General features: G+C 42.0%; 2 protein-coding genes across 6 annotated transcripts in view; one reads left to right on the forward strand and one right to left on the reverse strand.

Annotated features, from left to right (window-relative positions):
- Positions 1-25,606, reverse strand: LOC129727436 (knob-associated histidine-rich protein-like). Of its 2 annotated transcripts, XM_055685276.1 has the most exons (3): positions 12,672-12,754; positions 1,703-1,773; positions 1-558 (listed from the first exon to the last, which is right to left on the reverse strand). In XM_055685276.1, exons 1-3 carry the CDS (start codon positions 12,681-12,683, stop codon positions 207-209), a joined length of 435 nt encoding a protein of 144 aa, XP_055541251.1. In that variant the 5' UTR covers positions 12,684-12,754; the 3' UTR covers positions 1-206. The 2 variants fall into 2 exon arrangements, with proteins under 2 accessions (XP_055541251.1, XP_055541250.1); XM_055685275.1 differs by lacking the exons at positions 1-558; positions 12,672-12,754 and adding an exon at positions 23,744-25,606.
- The window catches only part of LOC129727437 (NADH dehydrogenase [ubiquinone] 1 alpha subcomplex subunit 13), a 510,282-nt gene that overhangs the window by 423,278 nt on the left and 61,267 nt on the right, over positions 1-25,737 (forward strand). The gene's annotated exons all lie outside the window — the stretch shown is intronic.

Genomic DNA, 25,737 nt, shown 5'->3' on the forward strand with positions numbered 1-25,737 from the left:
TTCGAAAAACATTAAAAAATTCTTTTTTTTAAATTGTACTTGCATACAAGTTGTTCCGTAAACTAGCAAGTCCCTTTTTTCATCGCAACTTGATTGCAATACTTTGCGTCAAAACTTTCGAAACTTTAAAGGCCTTCCAGCCGTTTTGGTGTGAGCTTAATGGAAGTGAGTGTCATGGCGTCTCTCTTTTCTCTAGGCTTTCTACTTCAATGTTTGACCCATCCTGGTGGAGGCTTCGGGATTGGAACCCATTCGCTCACCTGCACCGGACCCCACACGTGCTTCCAGACGGCAACGTAGATTTTCTTCCCCTGCCATGATTTGACCCAGCGCGGCTTCCACACAAAACTCTTCTTCCAGAAGCCGGACGCCTGCGGTGTGGATACCACAACGTCGTGATGCGCATGATGCAGGTGATTCCCGTGCTGTTCGATGACATCGTGGTGGTGCAATTCGGTGTGAAGGTCGGCATGATGATGGTGCAGGTCAACGTGCGTCAGATCGTGGTGATGCAGGTCGTGGTGGTGCAGATCGTGATGTACAGATTCGCTAGAGAAACTGAAATTCACGAAAGAAGCACACAGAAGGTGTTATAATTTCTAAAATCGAAGTCCTATGAATTATATATATATTATCAAATTCTATGAACTATAAAACTACAGATGCAAGAAAAAACCTCAATGGGAGTAGAAAACAAACTTCCCTTGCGCTGTGAAAGCAACGCAAATAATAATTTCCAGACGCCGACCTCTGAAGCGCTGTGAAAATCAAAGAGATCATTTCGGTTATCGGACACCAATTAGAAATCGACGCGAGAAAGTGATCAGCGGCAAAAAATACCACCTTCTATGCCATGAGGAAACTCTCGCTGCGGCCATCGATCGATCGATCAAATGGTCCAATTTTTTTACTACTCGATCTGTGTTGTTGTTGTTGCAGTTGCCGCTACTGCTGCTGCTGCGAAAATCACAGTTTATTTTTCTCGCCCACACTAATCACGCACGCTAATCGATTTCGAGCGTTCGGCTTGAGGATATGTTTATGTATTTTGCTGGATAAAACGTGAACGCCGCATGACGGCGGGTGTTTGGCCAGGTTCTAAATGGCCACAACCAATTCAATCACATTAGGTTTCAGCTCCAGCGCCAGTTGGAATCGGCGGAGCTGTGAAACATCAACATTCTTGCCTCTGTTTTGGCATATGCCGTAGATGTTTGGTTCGTTTCCGTTAGCCGAATTTAAAAAAAAACTATACGGTACAAAGACGGCTGCAACAACATCCGAAGGGGGAATAGTTTACTTGTTCATCGATAGAAAAAAAAAAAACGAATGTTTCTCTAAGGTCGGATCCGATGCGAAGGTGATCACCCATGTGCTTGTTACGAAAAATCTGAACTGCAGAGGTTTTGTTGTGTCGGCTTGTGATATTGTAGCCATGTGAGTTGGATCTAAACAACGTGTTCTACAAGATCAATAACAATCATGATTTATGGGTTTCTAACTTGAAGATTCTGAAAAAAATCACTATTGGGCAGCAAAAGCGTTTCATTTACAAAGTTGTCTACTGTCGGTAGAGAGCAGCAATTCATGTTTACTTCTTTAACGTAAGACAAGAAGTACAGTAAAATAAAAAAAAAAACTATTGTGAATAGAAAGGTTTTGCCAGAGAATGAGGTTCACATACAATTACGATTAAAATTACCTTTCTAAGTCGCTCGATCCAACGTTGTTTAATAAGGATATCACTAATACTAACAATATTGGTAAAAGCATCTGTAAAGAAAAATAAAATAAAATGATAATAATCTACAATTTCTAACAAATTTTGAATAATAATAGGTACTAATAAAAAAAATATTGTTGATTAATTTTCTTTTGGTTTGGAGATATTTCAAAAAAGAATAATTACGTAAGCTTGTTGTTATAATTTACGTATTCTAAATTTTTAACTCTTTGTGACCTGCCGTAGCTTTCGTAAAAATCGTTGGTACTATTCTTTCAAAACTTTTAAAGCAATCAAAAAACCATTTATAAAGCAACAATGGTTTCGATTTATTATAAGATTTAGTATAGGATATTTCATACAAGTTCCGCTTTTTGGACTCGCATATGTCCCTCATAAAATTGAAGTCAAGCGGCTTTATTGCCTAAAACTCGAGTGATTAGATCGATTCGAACGAATTGGAAAATACTATTACCGTCTATCGAATAATTAATTTGACTCGAACGAACATACACAAAAATAAGTTTAGGCCATCATTTTCTCAAATAACACTAAGCAACTCTGAAAATATTACTCAGTAGAGTCAGTTACACATTCAACTGTGTGTAAGGTTTTTTTTTTAATTTTAGCGTGAGTAAAGGGTCAAGTGAAAGAATGGGGGGAGCCTGAAATTGAATTTATACTTAAAAAGTCCCCCCTTACATCGATTTTATTTAGATTCGAACTCATGACAATTTGCTTGTCAACGCGGACTCTGTAACATTGAGGCTACGAGCTCCCCGCGTGCAACATTTTGGAGTATCATGAACTAAACTAGATTCATGCAAATATAACAACTGAAAATACCACGAGGATGAGCTCTTCGAGCTTATACTAATCAGCGTTGCCCGTTTTGCAAACGTAACGGGTGACAACTAAAATTCTGATTTTTTTCTACTGCTGTCAAAAAAGGTATATGTACTTGAAGAAAAAACGAATTATTGCTTATGAAGATACATTCATTATCAACAAATCAAAATATTATAATGAACATTAGAAAAAGATCCGTAACCGGCTTTTCGACGAAGCTTTTCCATGAAGCCGAAACAAAACCGTCGTACGGCCTTCACGCCAACTTTCAGAAATTTGAAACTGGACTTGAATCATGATATTCATGAGAAGAACAAAGTACTTTTTTACCCACTACTTTGGCCGGTTTTCCACTACCTCCCTGGCGAATTATTATTAAGGTTTACGTACGTAACATTCAACATAATTTGCTACAAAATCCCTAAACGCTCTGTAAATTTGTAACACCAAAGGAAAACGAGGTGGCCTTCAATCGCTTATTTTTCTCAATGATGTGTATGCCACCTCGTCCGCTGATAAATATTACAATCTATTCGTACAGCACCTTGCTAGTGCATTGCATGATGTATACATCATTGAAGTAACATACCTACGAAGCATACTACACTATAGTTTTTGGAAAAATACTGACTGTAGGTAGCATTATTTTGGATTTAGTTCACACATGTTCAAAATCATGCCTGCGTCAACTTAAAGTCAAGAGGACGTGGTAAGACTCTACTCAACTTCCGAAAGCTATTTTTACAAACATGAAGGCTTTTGAAACAATTCATTGTTGCAGTTACATCAATAAAATACCATAAAAATAGTTTTTATACTCTACAAGCAGAGCCGGGTTTATGGTGGGGCCCAGGGGGCCCGGGCCCCGGGCCTCCACATTTTTGGGGCCCCCACAAATCAAGAAAAAGATTTTTTCTTTTTTAAAAAATGAGATTCAATCAAAAGTTTGATTTACAGTAAGAAAATTTGAACAGACCATTTCAATCTGACACTTTCCTTCAGTTTTATTTTTTCGCGAGCGCCAATATCACAACTACATCCATAAGAGTTCACCTTGGATTCTCTTGGAATGACACACATTAACACACCATTTGAATCGAACCAACGCACATGGGAAGTAAAGCAGAGAAAGAAAATAACCCACGAGTTTTTTTAATGCATTGCTTTTGCTAACTTGTCCGAATCAGGGATACCAAATGTGCTTTGCAAAATGCAGATTTTCTGAGTTCGTGTGCAGATTTTATTGACCTGCAGATGTGCGTAGTTTTTTCCTAATTTCTATTATTGTCAGAGTCGTCTTATATTTGCGCAGTCTTTCTCAAATTGTGTGCAAATTTTTGCCTGTGGATCGCAATTTTTTCAAATTGCGGTGGTTTTTTTTTTAGGTATCAAGAAAAAAAAATCGAAGATGAAACTTATTAAAAATACCGCACAGTGCGTACCACTGTGAATAATGAAAGACAGTCAAACTTAGCATTATTAAGTTTCGAGTACGAGTATACTGAAGGAGTTGAATGTTGATTATTTAATCAATAAGTTTTCTGCAAAAAAACTCGTAAAGCATAGTTTACAGTTCCAAGTGAAGTGAAACATTTGACAAGTGAAAAAGCGTAAATTTTCGCTTGCGAAATCTGTCGTGAAAACCCGTTTGTGGAACACGCAGGTATTTCACCAGTCTGCAGTTTACAGTTTAAGTGAAGCGAAACTCACGAGTTTACACTCCGAGCGAAGTGAAAATTGGCTGCAACTGACAGAATAGAAACGCACGCAAGTTTTCGCTTGCTGCTGCTTTTTTCACTAGCGTTTGCATCCGGGAAAAAAAAAATAAACCCAAGTGAAAAAGATGCGATCCACAACCTTTGATTTCGCTGGATCGAATTTGTTCACAGTTCCAAGCGAAGTGAAATTTTTGCAGGTTGCATTTTTCACGAGCGTGAAAAAATGAACGTTTTGCATGAGATTTTCACCTCGCTTGGAGCTCTAAATAGGGCTTAAGAGAAAATTCTAACAAATTTCTGGTAATTTTTCAATAGCAAATAAATGTTTTTACCTCGTACGATAAAAAAATGGTTTTGTTTTATTTTGGGGCCCCGCACTATAACTGGGCCCCGGGCCCCCACAATCGTAAATCCGGCCCTGTCTACAAGTGTAACCGTTGGCTACAATCCTTAGTTTTTCATGTAATTATTTATTTGTATGTTTCGAACCTTCACGTTTCTCTGCAATACAGAACATAAGCACATAATTAGGGACAAATGCCGCTGCAACAATATCCCAACTCGTAAAGGAGCAGCGGCACCCTCGGACAGGATGTCCTAACCGTTAAGGAGGGTCCCCTCTCGGTTCTGGCAATTGCGGTCAGCCACGGTCAGGCCGATTACGTCAAGGAGGGAAGAGCCCTGTAAGATTCGGTCCGTGATATTTGGGTTCCTGCTATCCTGTCATCCGCTGTCCGCCTTGTACCGGTACTTCATCTGATTGCGCAGTCGAGAGGACTCCTGCGTCAGCAAAAGCAACGTTAAGCAGCAAATTCTAGTGAGTAGACATTACACGCCACACTACTTACTTTTACTTTACTTTTATGGCGACAGATCGTTAGGATCCTATGCCGAATCCAGAATACGTCTCCACAAAACTCGGCCTTGGTCTGCTACTCTCCAGTCTCCCCTTACACCCGCTGCTCTGGCATCCTCGTCGACAGCACACATCCAGCGCGTGCGCGGTCTGCCTCGAAGTCGTCGGCCTCTATCCGGTTCTCTATTAAATATTATCTTTGCCGGTCGCTCATCCGCCATCCGTGCTACATGGTCAGCCCACTGTAACCTGCCGTGTTTCATCAGCTTGACAATATCAGCGTGTTTGTATACTTCGTACAGCTCGTGATTCATGCGCCTGCGCCACACCCCGTTCTCTAGTTTGCCTCCGAGTATTGATCGCAGGATTCTACGCTCGAAGACCCCAAGCGCTCGATGATCGGCCTCCTTCCACGTCCACGACTCATGTCCGTAGAGCGCCACCGGGAGGATCGGAGTCCTATAGAGCGCAAATTCACATGTCAAGAGAGTACCAAGATAAACAATTTCGTCGACCACTTCGAAAGTATCCCCATCCATCTCCACCGCAGCACCAACACCCGCAGAACTACCATGCTCTCTGCCAGCCACCATGTACTTCGTTTTGGCAGTGTTTATGGTGAGTCCAATTCTCGCAGCTTCCCTTTTGAGAGCCGTAAAGGCCTCCTCAACTGCTCTACGGTTAACACCAATTATATCAATGTCGTCCGCAAAGCCCAGAAGCATCTGAGACTTAGTGATGATGGTGCCGCTCCTCTGCACACCTGCCTTCGTATTGCCCCTTCCAAAGCTATGTTGAACAGCAAGTTTGTGAGCCCGTCACCTTGCTTCAGACCATCCAACGCCACAAACGCGTCCGAAAATTCGCCCGCTGTCCTGACGCATGATGTGAAACCGTCGAGCGTCGCAAGTATCACGCCACACTATCATTATGTAAATACACACTCACACGCCACAAATACACGAAATAAATAAGTGAAGTGAAGGTTCTTGGTTTTTGACCTTATCCGCGATATCCTCGATTACCCGGTAGCTAGCCGTCCCTGCGTTACCCGCAGTAGGGTCTGCTCTGCTGCAGAATTTGTCGGCCGTAAGTGTTGGCAAGTAAAGGTACGCTTAGACTATTAGACATGTCGGTCTGATTTGGACCACTGCAGAAATCGAAAGTCTGCTCGATTTACCAATCGTCATCCTTTCTCGAACCTGTTTGTATGGCGGTGTTCACACTGCTTGCACAAGTCGAAAGGAAGAACTGTCAAATGAATTTTCAAAACGAAGCATTGCATTGATTGCATGGAAAATCAGATCAGCTCCAGTCTGGTCCTTTCTTTTCTCCATTTCAATATTTGCCAGCACACAAGAAACGAAAATGATGTTTGTTATGGAAAGCCAAAACTAAAAACTAAAAAAAAATCAAAGGTTGCTATGTTCTTGGAGTCGAACGAAAAATAGAAACGTTCCTGTTCCATTCGACATATCGAACGGCATGTCAAATCACAATATCGAATAGGTGTTAATGTAAACCAACATTGTATTCGATATATTTTCGAGCTATCAGCTCGGATCAGATGAAAAAATCAAATAGTCTAAGCATACCTTAAGTCGGTTTCACAAGTGAAAAAAAGTTGAAATAGTAGTTTAAGGCATGGCCGAAACAAGTTGGTCTCTGTCTAAAGCGAACATATTTTGGCCATGCCAAGTTTTGACAGCTCTTTGTTTACCATTCGGCCGCTCGCCTGAGCAAAGAAATAACTTGTAGCAGTTACAAGTAATAATTTTTGATTTGTTACATATGATGATTTGAAACTGACTGCGAATGCCTGAAAAACTACTATGAGCCCGATTTTTTTTTTCATTTTCCGATGCCTAATATTGCGAAAGCCACATGGCAGAATGATGTTCTCGTCGAATCCGCTATTTTTACTTTAAAAAGATTAATGATGATCTAAATAATCATTAGTCTAAAATATTTCAACACTCAATATAAAGGTGGGCCAAAATTACGATATTTCTAGTATATTTTCGAATAGAGCTTCAGCTATCTGAGCTTGCAGTACACTGTTCGGCAAAACCTGGGGTTTTTTTCCTGTATGGACTTCCTCACTGCGACCAGAATCGTTGATCTATTGTGAGATATGCCCGGGTGTCTGCTGTAACCCGCACTTCTATTTTTAGCAACACCGCTATTGAGAAGTGGCATGCTTATTATAATTTTTGATCAGTGCTTATGTGTAATGTACTTCCCCTCGTTTTACACGCTTACTGTTCTTCTATATCGAGCTTCCTTCCTCCTGCCAAATATCGCCAATTATAATTCCCTGGAGAAGTTTCGTCGTGCGTCCTTCTGGCCAGTTTTATTGATAAGAGGGACTTATTTTTTGTTAAGAGGAAGTCACGCAAAGGTATTATAGAATTCAGCGTAAAGGAAGGGTTCCTTCCTGATTCTACTAAGATTCGAACCCACGACCATCCGCTTGACAAAGCGGACTCTGTAACCTTGCGGCTACGCAGCTCCCCAAAAAAACCTGGGGTTGAAACCACAATAAGCGCTCTGGTCTCACGTCACCATTGCTTAGCCACGTATTACCTACGCAGCCCTCGTATGCTGGCCCAAGGTAAACGAAACGACATCCTAGGTGAAACTTGCCAAAGTTCAACGATTGGACTATTTTCAGTTACCAGTGCCCTGCGCACAACGCTGACTGCAGCCATGGGAGCCATGCTCAGCTTACTGCCTCTACATCTCCATGTGAAGAAGGAGGCAGAGCTTAGCGCTCTAACGCTGCGAAGAAATACAACGATCTGCCGCTTTACAAAGATCGCCGCATCCTGAGGTAGTTCAAGCTAATACCTTTAGTAACAACAGTCTCGGACTGGATCAGAGCGAAGCCAAACATGGATGTTACAAATAGGGTGATTGAGACAAATCGCTCAATGTGGAACAATGGATGGCTAAGTCTTCTATCGGGCACCATCCGTTTCTATACGGATGGTTTAGAAATTGGATCCCAGTCTGGATCTACGGACCCGGTATAAAGGCCACTAACTCTTTGAGTAAGTAAGTATACGCAATATACATCTGCGCTACGATATGTCTAAAGTGCAACTATAGACATGCCAAAATCGGAATCTTTTCAGATAGTCAGGCTGCACTACTGGCATTAAAATCTGTCACATGTGTTTCTATAGACTAGTCTGGGAGCGCATTGCAACACTGGCATCCTATTGGAAACATGCGCAGGGTTGCAGATAACCTAACAGTTCATTTACCCCACCTTGCGGGTACAAAAAGGCAATTAGGTTCAAGTCTCAAGCAAGTATCCGACTCAGGCGCGTTTCGATTGCTCTTTGCTCCCCGACACCTTTTTAAATTTCAGCGTCGATAACGAGGCCTCCAATATTGGAATGCAGCTGCAACCGGGACGCAATGTGGAAAGCAATATGGAAGCCCCCGGTTCCTCTGCCCCAGTCGCGCCTATTGCAGCCAGCGCTCACCACAGTCGTCTCGGTCCTGAGGGCAGATGTGGATCGGGGGTCTTCCAACCTGCTTCAGCAGGCAAGTATAATTACAACTCGTCCCAATCGATGCCTGATACCGCTTCGCATTTCAGCTGCGTTTCCGGCACTTCGATAACACGACCAACAAGCAGCCTGCTTTCTAGCCGCCACCAAGAGGTCACCGTGTACTACCAAAATGTCGGCGGTAAGAACAGCGTTGTTGATGATTTCCGCGTTGCCGTCTCGAAACTTTGCTACGATATCATAGTTCTTACGGAGACTTGGCTGGATTCCCGCACACTTTCTCGTCAGGTGTTTGGAAATGACTACGAGGTTTTCCGTTGTGATAGGAGCTCCGATAATAATCGCAAATCTACTGGTGGTGGCGTTCTCGTGGCTGTTAATTCCAAGTTCGAAGCCAAAATTTTAGTGGATGCTGCCTCTTTGAGCCTGGAACAAGTTTGGACAGCGATCAAACTGGGCGATCGTAAGTTGTTTCTCTGCGCTCTGTACATACCTCCGGATCGAGTACATGAGCGTGAATTGATTGTTGCTCATTGTCAATCAGTCTTCTCAGTGTTGGAAACTGCAAAACCAACAGACGAAGTTATGGTGTTCGGCGATTTCAATCTTCCCCGGATTTCATGGAGAGAATTTCGAGACGGGTTTTTCTTTCCGGACTTGGATCATTCGAGCATCCATCCTATCGCAGCTTTACTTCTGGATTGCTATAGCTCAGCCACACTCACTCAAATTAACCATATCACCAACCAGAACAACCGCATTCTAGACCTCTGCTTTGTAAGCGCCCAGGACACGGCCCCATATTTATGCGAGGCCCCTGCTCCATTGGTTAAAATAGTCCCCCACCACCCACCATTATTCGTGACTATAAACGCCGAATCGAAACGCGACCTTGACACTGCATCTGCTACCGTATCTTACGACTTCCGCAAGGCTGATCACCAGAAAATCGCTGAGTTTTTCTCCGAGCTCGACTGGAACTCTATTTTTGACTCCGTCGCTGCCGATGCCGCCGCTCAAACTTTCTCCAACGTATTGGCCTACGCCATCGATCGATACGTCCCAAAGAAGTGCCAGCATCCTGCTCTCCGACAGCCGTGGCAAACAAGAGAACTTCGGCAGTTGAAATCCCAGAAGAGAGCTGCCTTTAAAAAATTTACTAAGCACCGTACACTGTCCCTAAAACGTCATTACGTGAGAATCAACCACACCTACAAAAGTGTTGCGAAACGATGCTTTCTCCGATATCATCAAGATTTACAGAGAAAGCTCAAGGCTCGTCCCAAACAGTTTTGGCGGTTCGTCAATCAACAACGACATGAAGGTGGTATACCCTCTTCTATGACATTCAACGGTAAGGAAGCAACCTCCCCGCAGGACATCTGTCAGCTTTTCTCCGAAAAATTTGCCAGCGTGTTCACTGACGAGACACTGAGCGATCATCACGTCGAACGTGCCGCCAGTAATACCCCACAGTCCGGTCAAACTTTGAACACTTTTCATTTAGACGCGACAATGATTTCTAGAGCCTGCTGCAAACTCAAAGCTTCATTAAACCCAGGTCCTGACGGGATTCCGTCGACGTTTCTTAAAACGCAGATTGATAACCTAATATCTCCGCTTCTGCATGTTTTCCAGCTATCTGTCGCTTTCGGCGTCTTCCCGTCCTGCTGGAAATCGGCGTACATGTTTCCAGTACACAAGAAGGGAAACAAAAACGATGTGAGCAATTATCGTGGCATCACATCGCTCTGTGCTGTTGCCAAACTGTTCGAGCTTGTTATCATGGAGCCTTTGCTCGCCACTGCAAAGCTTTCATAAGCACTGACCAACATGGATTCACAGCCGGTCGCTCCACCGCCACCAATTTACTTTGCCTCACTTCGTACATCAGTGACAGTATGGCGAAACGTGCTCAGACGGATGTTATTTACACTGACTTGACAGCTGCCTTCGATAAACTGAATCATCGCATAGCCGTTGCAAAACTTGACAATCTTGGAATCAACGGGAATCTTTTACTATGGTTTCAATCGTACCTTACCGGTCGCCGTCTAACCGTTGCTATTAGGGATTGCCAATCCTCTTATTTTGACGCTACGTCTGGAATACCGCAGGGAAGTCACTTAGGACCGCTAATCTTTCTGCTCTATTTTAATGACGTGAACCTAGTCATTAAGGGACCACGGTTGTCTTACGCGGATGACCTCAAACTCTTTCTTCAAGTTCACACAATTGAAGACTGTCACTTTCTTCAACGTCAGCTAGATGTTTTTGCCGATTGGTGCCATCTGAACCGTATGGACGTTAATCCATCCAAGTGCTCGATTATATCATTTTCGCCAAAAAAACAGACTATACACTACAAATACGCTTTGCTAGGAACTGAGATCGAGCGCGTAAACGAAGTTAAAGACTTGGGGGTAATTTTGGATTCCCAGCTCACTTTCAAGCCTCACATTTCATTCACTGTCGACAAAGCCTCTAGAGTTCTGGGATTCATCTTCAGGATCGCTAAAGACTTTACGAATATCTACTGCCTTAAATCATTGTATTGCGCTTTATCTCGCTCTATACTGGAGTACTGCTCGGTTGTCTGGACTCCTCATTACAACAATGGCGTGGAAAGAATAGAATCAGTTCAACGGCGCTTTTTGAGATTCGCTCTTCGTAAACTGCCATGGACGGATCGCTTCCGTCTACCAAGCTCGGCGATATCGTTTATTTTTTTCAAGATCTGACTAGTTCAAATGTTATATTGTTTGTAGTATGTAATATTGTATTGACTCTCTGAAGATATTTTAATTGTTAGCTTTAAGTTACACCATTTGGGCACCTGCCTGCCTGTTGGTGAATATACCAAATAAATAAATAAAGTCGTAGTGAACTGCGCATCATCATGGGACTCCTCACTGGACCCAGTCCTGCTATCTATCTTTTAAAGAAAGTCATAACCTACAATATCGCTTTTGAGAGCTCAACAAGTACAAATCCAAAAACGATCATTGGTTTCATCAACCACGTAGTATCAGATTGGGGCACAGGTAACCTGTGTATGGCACGCGGGGCCAGCCACAAAAGACAAACAATCTTGTTGCAGTGAAACTTTTGCCCAATGCCCTACAAGGCATACAAAAAAGCTGTATTCATTGCGAAGTTGATTACTGTTGAAGCTGATGCTCCCGATTAGTTATCACAAATCGAATTATATCAACCATCAAGCGCTATACTACAAGCTGAATATCGATCGACTCCAGACAGCAATAATAAACCTGTTGGCCGACCTCCAAAAACTTCAGCTACTCCTAACAGGCCTGTTGGTCGTCCATGAAAGGCTAGGTGACCCATTGGGACCAAAATCACCAATCCGTATAAAACGTTAATCTGAATAAAAATCCTATGTCCAATTTATTTTTCATTCAATCCAAACTAGAAATAGGATATAGACTATAGACGATATATGAGACGTAATCTCATGTATAAGTCGATGTTTTTCTATTAATTTCTTGAATGACAAAACTCAGCCGACGTAGTAATTGTAGAAAATATCAATCAAAACTAATTTTTCATAGCAATCCAAGTCCGGCTTCAGCCTTGCAGTTCCGATAGTTTACTATTAAAACATAATTTTCATAACTTTTCCGCTCATTTGTATTGTGGTTAAAATATCTGTTCAATCTAGTTGAATTTTCAATCACTCTGATTTTGTACGCGTAAAGATAATTTAATCCCAACCGACGGAACTGACTCAATTTGTATTAATCATAGCTTTTATCATGGGCTCGGATTTAACAATCAAAGTGAACACTAGTAAATCGTAAATCAACACATTACAAATTTAAACCACTTTAACATTCATTGATTATCCGACTCATAAAATTCGCAATGTCCAGGAAATCATGCTCACCATTTAAATTAAGTTTTCAACTTTGATATTGATTATTAGTTTTGCAACCACGGAGAACTTAGTAACCCCTTAAGCTCAAAAATAAGAAAACACTTACATCAAACTTCATGGTGATTAGCACTAACTTTAACTGGTCAAACTATTGAAACTAAAATATCCTGCGGAACTGATACGTTTATTGACAGTTCATGCACTTTATATGGCAACCCCCACCCGTAATCCACTTCTTCCTATCAATTCGTCCACTCTTATCTGCTTAAAACCGCAACACGTTCTGCATTGAAAACGCATACGGCTGTATCACGACAAAGATTCGCGTAATGCACCGCCTGCTAGTTGCCACAATTACCAGCTCAACATGATCAACATAATCCTCATTGAATATTCCTAGCAGTAGTAAAACATACCAAAGATCCAACCCCTCCTTCAGCACTCAAACGCTCAAAAGATTCGCTGCCCCATCGAACGGAACACGATGATAAGCCCGAAAATAGCGGTCGTGTCGTGTAAATTGTGGCATCGAATTGTAATTCACCTGGCGAAAATACCACTAATGCATCATTGCCGTACGTGGACCCAGACGCAACTTGTCGAGAAATTCAATCGGAAACCGATTGTAGGTAACCACACTGAAAGGGAAATGATGACACGGTTCCATACACGGAGTCACTCAGTGTTTCAAAAGGTACATTCAACGTTGGGTTTTTAGGCCACTCTGTGTGCCTGTCAAGCGTACTTTACGGTAATAAATTGTTAATACGTACATAATCATACGAATTGTTTAATAAAACTGCAATGTCACGTAACAGTCTTAAGTACACAGTTGATAATAACCTAGTTATAATATGTTAAGTAACAGGTTGTTCACCGTGCTTATACTAGCCATAATTAAACATCAATTCTGTTGTTATTTTTTCGTCTTTCTGTTGAAGCCGCTTTTTATAATTCAAATGAGAATCAAAAGAACGATATTCAAATTCCGAAGCCCGGTCTGAAGTTTTTTTTTTCATAATTTACGTGAAACTCATAAACCGTACAATTGTAGATGTTTAGTATAAGAATTTGCAAATCAGGAGTTCGAAACCCAATATTAAATAGGTTACTTTTTCGCGAAATACTCGAGAACGAAAGAATTAGGGACTGATTACATCAATCTATGAACAGCTAACTCAAAAGAACTTTCCATAAATTTGGCAAATATTGAGACACTAAAACTCACAATGATTGATGTTGTGCTATTCTTGAACAATATGTGATGCCTTTGTTAGACGTCATTGCAATGTAACGATATTTTTAGTCGGCGAATGACTGTCACTCTCACTGTGTTTACAATAATTTATTACATACTATCGAAATATAAGGTATCAAACTGCACTTCACAGCAGAGTGTTTAATTTATTCTTACAACAAGCACACCATCGGTTTACGCTTACGGAACCATGCTATAAATCAATCCTCTTAATTAATCCACACGAATTCAATTTTAAAACTATTGTGAGAATTCGTAAACAAGAACGTCGTGTTTCAACAAATAGTCGCGGTTTCTCAAACGTTTTTTTTTTCAGCAGATGAATCTGTGCAAGCATACCTGTTTCTCGAAAATAATCAGTTAGCTACAGATGCTTATGACAGCACAAAGAATGGTTAACACGTTTGGTAGATTGTCCCCATAGAGCGTCTCCTGCGAAGCCGAACGGCGGTTGTCTTGCTGATCCGTTGTTTACAGCTATTAAGAAAAAAAAAACAATTCCCGCCGCTCTAATGAGGTTAGGATAGGTTATTTTTAGATCGATTTCCGCTAATTGTAAACTAATTGCAGTAAAAATAAAACGATTATAATCTGTAGGAAGGTTTGGATCGAACGCGGTAATAGACTATAAAAAAATATTCAATAAATAGTACTTGGCAAGTGGCCATTGTGAAGTCTCGATTTTATCTGTGAATCCACTTAATGATTCCGCTCGAATACAGCTTGGGAATGTGCAGGATGTAGACTCGCTGGCGTCGCATAGATATTTTGTCAACCAGAACGAAAACTAATTGTTTCTCATGCCTTCGACTACTCTTTACATCCTCGTTTTGGCTGGATTTCCCTGAATAATTATTCAAGTTCTACGCGAGTAGCCTTGAGAAAACCGGATTTCTTATTGAACTGAAATTTGGTTTCATATTTTCTCAAGATATTCCGGTTCACAGTGCATTTTTGTTTTTTTAAAGAGGATGAGCAAAAAATAGGAATCTGTTTCAACGACTACCGTATCCCGTATCTATTTGAAAACCTATTTTTAATAACAAAAAAATATTGTTTTTAACGTTGTTTTTTCTCAAATGAAACCATTTTATGACACATTATATGATGCGTCTCCTCTGCAAAAATGGGAAAACATCGGTACCGTAAATGAAGGTGACTTTCAACGCTTCACCACTTTTTGGATTTGCGAGAAAGATCACTCGTAGTGCTTGGAATAGGTCGTAACCTTCACTGATTTTGTTAAAATATGTTAGCATTATTTTTCATGTAGTTCTTGCCAATGTGAATTTTTTTTTGCCAAATCAAAAATAGTCGATTAAAATGGTTGCTTTATGTTATATGAAAACGCACAGCGTGTTTAACGTTGATTTCCTGAAGCGGACAACTTTGAATTCGGAAACACAAATGTTATTCATATTTCAGCTTTTCATTTCTTGTTGTCATTTTGGGGAACAAAATTTACCTGTTCCGTGCTGTCGGTGTCAACTGTCGAACAATCGTAAGCGCTCGTTCTTCTTATGACGCACAAAGAAATTAATCAATCATTTCCTTAGCTTCTTAACCTTCACTCGGTCGTTAACATGGGAGAGTGCTGATTTTTGAAAATTTCGTTTTCAAATGATAATCTGTGATTTGTGACCCGATTTGATGGTTTAGCAAGCATGAGCTCAGTGTTATCTTCTGAACATATAAAATTATTTTAGTTATATCTGGCTGTCTGTCTGATCCATGTAGACTTGGAAACTATTAAACCAATCAACGTGAAAATTTGTATGTGAGGGTTTTTGGAGCCGGGAAAGGTTTTTATGATAGGGTAGAGAACATATTCTAAGCAGCTTTAGGAACCGCCTGTGTATTGAGACGAAATACTCGAAATGTGTTGGGTGAAATTCAAACAGAAGTATATCAATCTGTTCTCTATCTTTTTCTCTGTTAAAACTTGTTTTCAGGTTGTAAAACTACGTTAGCAAACTTTAACAATAATCAATTAAAGTTACCGAGGGACACTATTCCAATCATCCCGAACCTATTTTAAGCAGTTTCCATCTGGCTTTTATATCAGCAGGCGTTTTATTTCAGCACCCGAAGTAGCTCCTGAATGGCTGCAATATAGGTCGATTTGTTTCAAATGGTGATTGTTCACAGATTGCTTTGTGATTAACGGTGTTTCTCATATTCGTAAGACAGCTAGACAATCAAAGTTTTCGTTTCCATCATTGAAATTGTCGATATTGATCAAAATTCAGGAGTTTGGGGCCTGTTTTCTTCAACTGATTAAAATAGGCGCTACTGCTTAAGCCGTTCCTTACCCTATTTTCAGACTCGATATCATCAATGTGACGTTCTACAGCCCAGGACTGATCACGAACTGCAGGCTAGACGATTGCTACACCAATAGCGACCACCAGTCGGTTTGCTACGGTGTACACAACAACGCGAGGCGACTAGTGAAGGGTAGAGCCAACACACAGACCGCCCGCGGCTGGAAGACATGGCAACTCGATGCCGATGCGAAGAGGCAATGAAAAGAGAGCGCGATGGAGGCAGTTGGCTCCGCCCGACTACTGACCAACTAGTTGCCATACTATGGCGGGTGTGCAATGCCACCATGCCTAGGACTCGCCAACCTAGGAATGTGAAGCCACCGGTTTACTGGTGAACTGACGCAATAGCGGACCTCCGCAGTGCGTGCCTCCGTGCAAGACGGAGGTGGCAGCGTGTGCGAACAGACGAACAGAGGATTGCGCCGCGCAGCATTCGGTTCTGCAAGATCGGCGCTAAAGAGTGGGATTAAGGAAAGCAAGAATGCCAATGCGAACCCGTGGAGTAGCGCCTACAGGATCGTAATAATCAAGACTAGAGGCGCACTGGCGCCTGCACAGCGATGACCAGCGATGCTGGCGCATATTATTGGGGGACTCTTTCCACACCACGAGCTCGGCAGTCGAGTCTCACGTCCGACGTTGCAGTATTTCAGATACAGACCAGGGATGGTCGACCAACCTGCTGAACATCCAATCCGTGAGCGACGACAGCCGTCTCGAGATCGAGGGAGAGGTAAGGGTTACGAATGAGAAACTCGGTAGCACTTCACCGCAAGAGAAAGGGCATACGCTATTGCGCAATCATCACGCTTGACGTGAAGAATGCGCCAGTTGGGACTATATAGCGCTTGCACTCAGGAGCATCCATTACTTCCGGAACCGAGTACTTGTTTACAACACGGAGAAGGGTCAGAAGTCTATCATGGGACCGGTGTTCTGGAATGTCATGTATGACGGGATGTTGAAACTCGAGTTTCCTGTAGAAGTTGTGATCGTCGATTTTGCAGACGACATAACGCTAGAGATCTACGGCGAGTCGATCGAGGAGGTCGAGTTGATGGCCGCGCACTGTACACGCAAGGTCGAAGACTGGATGCACTTTAGGGAACTAGAGGTAGTGCACCAAAAGACGGAGGTCACGGCTGTGAATAACCGCAAATCAGAGCAACATGCTGTGGTCAGAGTCAGAGGCTGCACCATTGCCTCAAAGCGATCTTTGAAGCTCTTGGGGGTTATGGTGGGTTGTGCCCTGTCTGGCATGATGCGTCCTGTCTGGCATGATGCCTATCAACATAGTCATTAGGGAGGACGTAGAATGCTTAGGCCAACGTGACACAAGGAGCATACGAGTAACCAGAAGATCTCTATCGACGATTAGATGGCAGCAGGAATGGTCCAATTCCACGGAAGGTAGATGGACGCACCGACTTATGCCGGTGGTATCCAGATGGGTTGGGAGGTGCCATGGAGAAGTTAACTTCCACTTGAGAAAGATCCTGTCAGATCATGGTTGCTTCAGGCAGTATCTACACAGGTTCGGGCATGCGAAGTCCCCATTGTGCCCCGAGTGCGTGGATGCAGAAGAGACTGTTGACCATGTCTTCTTCGTATGTCCTCGTTTGGCGCGTGCGCGGAGCGACATGATGGTGAGCAGGCCAGACACTACTCCGGACAACCTAGTACAACCATGGAAGAAGACCCGAACATCTGGTTTGTGCAGCCGCCTCTCAAATAGTCCTAGAGTTGCAAATCAAGCGACAGGTTGACCACTGACACGCCAATGTTAGCTAACTGCCAGTCTCAGAGCCAGGAGGATGTACAGAGCATAAAAGCCGCTCTCTAAATAGCGGTCGTCCCGGGAAGTATTATGGGCTGGAGACTGGAGAGTTTTTACTGAGTCAAACCCCACACTACCTGGGGTTGGTCTCTCAGGTGTTTGGCAGCGCAGCCCTTCAGGGGCCGTTCAAAAATTACGTAAGTAAATAGGGAAGGAGGAAGGGTGTGCAATTATCTTACGCTCTCTTACAAGGGATCCCTGAATTGATTATCTTACGTAAGAAAAACATTGTTAATACAGCTGTTCAAATAACCATGTTCATGAAAGTGTGGACGGTAGAATTCAGGAAAAGGAAATTACGGAATTACTCGAATAAAGGACAGAAGAGGAAACGAAATACTTGTGCGAAGCTTGCTTCATAATGATAAAACTAAAATAAAAATCTATATATGCTGGCAGTAAGATCTTACTAGGGGGGAAGGGGTATCAAATAATCTTACGATGTCTTACAAGCGAGGTAGAAGGGGTTAAAAAAGTGAAAAAATATGCTTATGTAATTATTGAACGGCTCTTACCTTAAGAAAAAAAGGCCCCTGCTTACTCTGGAAGAAAGGGCTCCCATACAAATTAAAAACACAAATTTCTGCACTCTTGACAAGTAGGTTTACAATTTTTCTACAATTATATTCACTTAACTGCGGAATCAAATACAATCTTTTAATGAAATAAAGTAAAAAATATATGTAATAGTGTTGATATGTCACCGTTTGTGGCAGAACACACAATAAAAATTCTGAATAAATATTAGTAAATAATTGATTCATCACAAAACATCCCCCCTATTAAACAAAAAAACAAATTTCTGCACAACTAATCAAGCAAATAACACCAAATTTGACAGGTGGATGTTATTAAGAATAACAAATATTTACATAACGGTTCGAGACCCCTTTGTCCTCTTCTTGAAGGGAGGGGTCCTATACAAATGAAACACAAATTTCTGTACAACTCAAGAACTAATCAAACAATTGGAACCGGATTTGATATGTGGAGGTTTTGAGAGCAAAAAATATTTTTATGGTGATTCAACACTCACCCCTCTAGGGCTGTCATACAAATGAAACATAATTTTCTGCCCAACTCGAGAACTATTCAAGCAAATGAAACCAAATTTGGCATTAAGATGTTTTTAGAGGTAGGAAATATTCACATAGTCAGCTAATTTCAAATAAAGCTGCTCCGACAGTAATCTGTATCATTGATTTCGAATTTGTTATTACAAATTTTTTTATGAACAAAGTCATTATTTCATTTTAAAACTGCTTTCCGAATTGGAAAAGTTTCTGATTGCTTATTTCATCAATCAATTGTCAATTTGTTAAAACTGTTTAACTGTTGATGTCTTTGTTGGACTCTGCTTAAATCTAAACCAAACTCGGGCGATAACATTTAATATTGAGTTTCTTCACACATCATTCTTTATTTAGTTTTCTTACTAGAAAGCATTACTTGTGATAAATTTTTCGGGCATTGCTCGAAAAAAAAAACAAAGATCATTCCGAAAATTTCACTACTATAAGGTTACAAAATGCATGAGTGGAAAAAATCAAGTTATTCGTAAGTTTATTGTGAAAATATGTTGTTATTGCTAACGTCGACTCGGACCACTACCTGGTGATGGTTAAGATGCGCTCAAAACTCTCCGTTGTTAACAACATTCGGCACCGACGCTCGCTCCGGTTAGATCTCGCGCGACTGAAGCAACCTAACGTCGCCGAAAACTACGCGCATTCGCTCGAAGCTGCACCGCCGGAAGAGGATCAGCTGGAGGAAGGTCCCCTCGAGGACTGTTGGAACACAATTAAAACAGCCACCAACAGCGTAGCGGAGAACGTCATCGGCCACGTGGAACGAACTTCACGCATCCCGCAGAGGCTTCGCGCGGCCCGAAAAGTGACGAGATAAAGGTGGTAGTATCCTAACGGACGATCGTGAGGTGACTGAAAGGTGGAAGCAGCACTTCGACGAACACCTGAACGGCGCCCAGGCAGGAGACCATGGCGGCGGAGAAAGCGATCCCGTTTTCTGCCCTTTCTATAAGAAAGGCGACAAATTGAACTGTGGGAACTATCGTGCGATCACCGTCCTGAATGCCGCCTACAATGTGCTTTCCCAAATCATTTTCTCACCCCTAGACAACATATTTGTGGGAAATCATCAGGCCGGCTTCGTGGAAGGACGGTCTACGATGGAACAAATCTTTGCCATATGGCACATCCTCAAGAAATGCCGTGAATACAGAACCCCCACGCACCATCTATTCATCGACTTCAAAGCCGCGTATAACACTATCGACCGAAAAGAACTATGGGAGGTCATGGCAAAAAAACGGCTTTCCGGGGGAGCTGATTAGACTGATACAGGCTACAGTGGATGGGACGCAGTGCTGTGTGCGGATTTCGGGTCCATTTGAATCCCGCAGGGGGCTTCGACAGGGTGATGGTCTCTCCTTCCTGCAATTCAACATTGCGCTACAGGGTGTAATGAATCGAGCGGACATCAACACGCGGGGTAAGATTTTCAACAAACCCAGTCAATTCGTTTGCTTTGCTGATGATATGGACATTGTCGGCAGATCAACTGCGGCGGTGGCAGAACAGTACAGCAGACTAAAACGGGAAGCAGCGAGGATTGGGTTGCAGATAAATACGTCTAAAACGAGAGATCCGGAGGCGTATTATCAGCGGAAGTCGTGCCTACTATGGGCTCCACAAGCAATTGCGGTCGAACAGACTAAACCCCCGTACGAAGTGTAACCTGTACAAAACGCTCATGAGACCGGTTGTTCTCTACGGGCATAAGACGTGGACAATGCTCGAGGAGGACCTACGAGTGCTCGAAGTTTTCGAACGACGGGTACTAAAGACGATCTTTGGCGGCGTGCAGGACAACGGAATATGGAGGCGAAGAATGAGCCATGAGCTCGCGCAACTCTACGGTGAACCGAGTAGTTAGAAGGTGGCTAAAGCTGGACGGATATGCTGGGCAGGGCATGTTGCGAAAATGCCGGACAACTACCCTGCGAATATGGTGTTTGCTTCGAACCCGGTAGGAAGAAGACGACCAGGGGCGCAGCGGGCAAGATGGGTAGGTAGAGCTAGATCTGACAGAGAGTAAACGGTGCCCCAGGGATTTGAGAACGGTAGCTAACAACCGAGTGAATTGGAGGCCATGTTATAACAACCGAATGCCAAATAAATAAATAAATAATATTGTTATCTAATGAACTGTCCAAACACGTTTTTGGGGGCAAAAACACGTTTTTCGATTTGACCCTCTGCTCACAGGAAGAAATGAGTTTGTATCTCGAAAAATGACCTTCAAACTCTCATAACTCATCAACAAACTTTACTGCCAATTAAAGATCGATTTGTTCTCTGATTGTACTTTACCGTTTCATAGTTTAACATTTCAAGTGTAGTTGTTGAACTGTAATTAAAGGTTAGATACGGCATCGTAATCTTTTGTATAAAACCTGAACAAGTTTATTTTAGTTTTTTTTTTTCATCTCGCTTCAATTTACAAAACTAACGCAGATCTCGAGTACCTACTTTTCATTATTAAACCAGATTTCGATTTCATTTAAAAAAAAATATTTTTCTATTTTCATTTGGCTTCATGTCTATCCACTAGGCTTAGGTTAAAATTATAGCACAGAGAATCATCAACAAGCATGTCTTTGCACAAATATCCCCACCTCCACACCAAGAATTAACACAAAATCACAAATATAGACCGTTCCGATAATTATAAATACACTTACGATCAACCGTCATTTCAAATAACGTGCAGTATTCAACCAAACGTTGGCTGCGTCCTGTTGTTTACATCCAAAAGAAACAGATGCTGTCATTTTTTCTAACATTTAGTGCGAAATTTTGAAAATGCGTGGCCTTTCTCCCGAGCAAAGAAAGCGAATTGTGCACAAATGGGGCACCGTGAGTGGTCTTTCTATAAGAAAATTAGCCAGAGAAGAAGGTATAAGTGTCGGAGCAGTTCAAACCGCATTGCGGAAGTATTGTGAAGAGTGCACATTTACTGATGCCCCAAGACGTGGTAGAAAACCCGGGCCTGTTGATCCCACAATGGACCAAAAGGTTAAGGAATACTACAAGCGGCATCCTTCAGTATCAGTACGAGATGTCGCGAGAAAGCTTGGAACCCCGGCGAGTAACGTTATGCGTGCCAAGGGAAGAATGGGTCTGCAGACCCGTCGGAAGCAGTAAAATTTGGTGGTAAAATTTACGTGAAAGAGTATTTGCAGAAAAGGTTGTTACCCATGGTTAAGCAGCATAACAATCCTCCAATCTTTTGGCCTGATCTTGCTTTCTGTCATTACTCTAAGGATGCACTAGGGTGGTATAAAACAAATAATGTCACATGTGTCCCAAAGGAGATGAATCCTCCAAACTGCCCTGAAATTCGCCCTATTGAAACTTTTTGGGCTTTGACCAAGGCAAAGCTGAGGAAATATGTCAAACCAGCGGACAATGTTGAAAAATGTAAAAAAGATTGGCTTAAAGTGGTAAAAATGGTCGGAGAACACACTGTGTAAAAGCTTATGAGTAGTGTTAAGAGAAAAGTTAGAGAACTCGCGTATCCTACGAAAAATAATCCCAACTTGAATTGAAACTGGAGAGAAAACACTTATTATCTTTATTTCAGAATGAAATGACCCGCAAAATCCTGTATTTTTTGTTTTATTCAAGAAAGGAGATGTATTTATAATTTTCGAATCAGTCTATATGTACTAATACGATTTAAATGCATATTGCTGATTTCAGTGATTGAAGTTTCCTAATTGAAATAAAATTAATTGCTATTTCTACAAAAACTCCTGTTTGTCGGAGTTTTTTATCTTATGCAAAACAAAATGTTTAATTTCAGAAATTGAATTTCCCCAGATTTTGGGGGAGTTTCTTGAGACGGTTCCCAACAATTGTTCGTTCGGCAACCAAGTTTACCACCCTAGGTGGTACACACCATCTGTATCTGTTGACCAACAGAAAATCTAGATAATGCACTCTGTGTTGGATTGCGTCGGTTGATTGAATTCATTAGCCACATGGTCGCGCTGTAATTCTCTCCGAATCCATAAATATAAAAGTGATTAAACGCTTTTAACCCACCGCGGTTGGCGGGATGCTTGTCTCGGGTAGGAAAAAAATGCGGTGGAAAATCTTGCGACGTGCGGTACGTAACTCAGTCGACCGCTTTCCGCGTTCTAAAATACAGTTTATTTTTAACTTGGTCATTTTTTTAACTGCAGAAATTGTGTCCATTCGTTGGCGCTTGTTTTGGCACTTCATTTGAGCGCTAATCTGTGTTTATATGTTTTGCTCGCTCTGGATATGGCCGACGCCATCCGGTGGTTTATTATGGAAAAATATTCCACTCTATAATAAATCACTGTTTGTTTGCTGAAACTGAACCAGACCGAAACTACTTAAAAGTTTAGTGTGAGTTTTCCTACGAGCAAGTCACACATCTCTAAGAATTTGTTTGAAAATAAAAAATGGTTCATATTTTTTTGCCAATAAACTCTTCCTCGGTTACATATTTTCTTTAAAGGAAATAAAATAATCGTGTTTATTTGATATTCGTACTATTCGTTCGTTGAGAAATTAAAGTTGTACAGCGATAATCCACACTCTTACAAAAGAAAAATAAGTTATTTCACATTAGAAACTGATGAGGTTATTTTCCAATTCAAAGCAATTAAATAAAAATTCACCTATTATGGCTAATCAACTTACCATGGTAAATTGCTCCGAGTGCAACCCGTAGAGTCTCCTATCCTAAACAAACGTGGATCCAATATCATCCCTCTGACCAAGGCGCGTTATTCGGGCGTGCATATCTTTCAGCTTGGCCGAGAAGACGTCCATTCGTTGATCCAGTTCTTCATAAATCGCATCCTGACTCATCGATTGGTTTCGAATCTGCTCGTCCAGCTTTGTTTCGCTAGCTTCCATCTTCCGCTGCAGTTCCACTAGCAGATTCGTCAATTCCTGAAACTTTCGACTGGTAGATAATTCCAGCTTCTTCAGGGCAGTACCACAGTCGCACCGTTCCTGAGCTTGTTCCAACTGATTGATGCGACACTCGAGACCGTTCAATCGATTCCTGTTCTCACCGGCAAGCTGGTCCAAATGTGCATCCAAAGCTATAATTCTGCTTTCGATGCTTAGTGAAGCACCCGATGGGAGGTGGCCCGATTTTGATTTCTTTTTAGCTGCCTCACTCACATTCACTTTCAGCGTATTTATCTGCTTTAATAGATCATTTTTACAACCTGTTAATTCATTCTTGAGAAATTTTATCTCCTCGGCTTGTTGCGCTAAACGCTTTTCGGCTGATTTGGAAGTGCTAGATTTACTGCTGGTCCGTTCGTGTTCCTCACTCAGCCGCTGCTCCTGGAGACTTTTCAAGGCCTTTAGTTCACTGCTAAGTTCACCGTACGCATATTGCGTGGCGGTAAGATTTTTCCGGACATTATTCAGCTCGTTGCTGATCTTGTGAATGTCGGCCGCCGTGTAGGTCGTTTTATGCCGGCTGAAATACGACAGCCATCCGGTGTTTTCGTACTCCTCTGGTTGCATACCGGGCGACACGCTTGTTTCGAAAACCGCGATCACACTGAATCAACAAATTAACCCAAATACTTCAAGATGCGCCGAGGAAAAATCTGTTCATTTCACACTCACCAGTCTTCCCCGTGAAATACAACGCACTTTGGGGTGGGGAAGAATCAAAATCTAAAAATCTCAGCGTACATATCGCGCGTATAGTTAATTAACTAATTAGGCAGATAATCTTCACCACTCCAGACCTGCAAGCAGTAACGGCACCGCACAGCTTGGCTGAAAACCGAACAGACGGTTTATGTGTGAAAATCTTGCCTTCACTCTCGGTTGTGCTTCTCCGATTTTCCAGTGATCCGAAAATCTAGCGCGATTCTTATAATGCAATGCTGAGAGCGCAATAAATGCGTTTTGAGTGAGGGTAAAAATAAATCTCTGCAGCACGTTTTTTAGGCTAACCCGCCTAGACGAAACGAAATGGACCCGTCCACGATAACTAGGGAGTTTCGCCAGAAGCTGTCCGCTAACGTGTTGGTTTGTGGGAAAAATCACTCACATCAAACAAATTTGAACGAAAATCTAACCGTGTCTTCACACTTTGGAGGCCCGATGCCGTCTAGCGAATTTTTGTAGCTTTGGTCGCCGCGATGCCACGGCGTGCAAGTCGTCCGTGGAAATTGAGATGTAGGTATGCGCGCGTGGCCGTGGCGAAAGTGAGAATTTGGAAAAACTACAGTCAAACCTCGATGTGGTTGGTACAATAGGCACATTTCTTTCGGAATATATTATGAACTGAGAGCAATCAACTCCTCATAATCGCACTATTTTTTCGTTTCCAACAACATAATTATTTCGATTTCTATGTTTTTGTGGTTTTTTATCTACGTTGAACCGAGCGAAAAAATTATATTTCTGTACTGATCAATCCACACTACGACTCACACCACTGTAAAAGGCACGTACATTCGTTCTCGATTTCGCTTGCGCACCGCGCTTTACTTGAAACTAATTTCCCAAATTATAAGGTAATTTCTCCATCATTATTAAAAATCCCCGAAAAATTAGTTGACCAGCGCATTTCTGATGGTGCAACATCTTGATTTTTCAGATATGCCTGCAAAGAAAGAAAGCTGCTCGCCCTCGTTGGAAAATTAAAGCGATTGTGG

The sequence above is a fragment of the Wyeomyia smithii genome, chromosome 3, assembly GCF_029784165.1.
Source record: "Wyeomyia smithii strain HCP4-BCI-WySm-NY-G18 chromosome 3, ASM2978416v1, whole genome shotgun sequence".
Taxonomy (NCBI): domain Eukaryota; kingdom Metazoa; phylum Arthropoda; class Insecta; order Diptera; family Culicidae; genus Wyeomyia; species Wyeomyia smithii.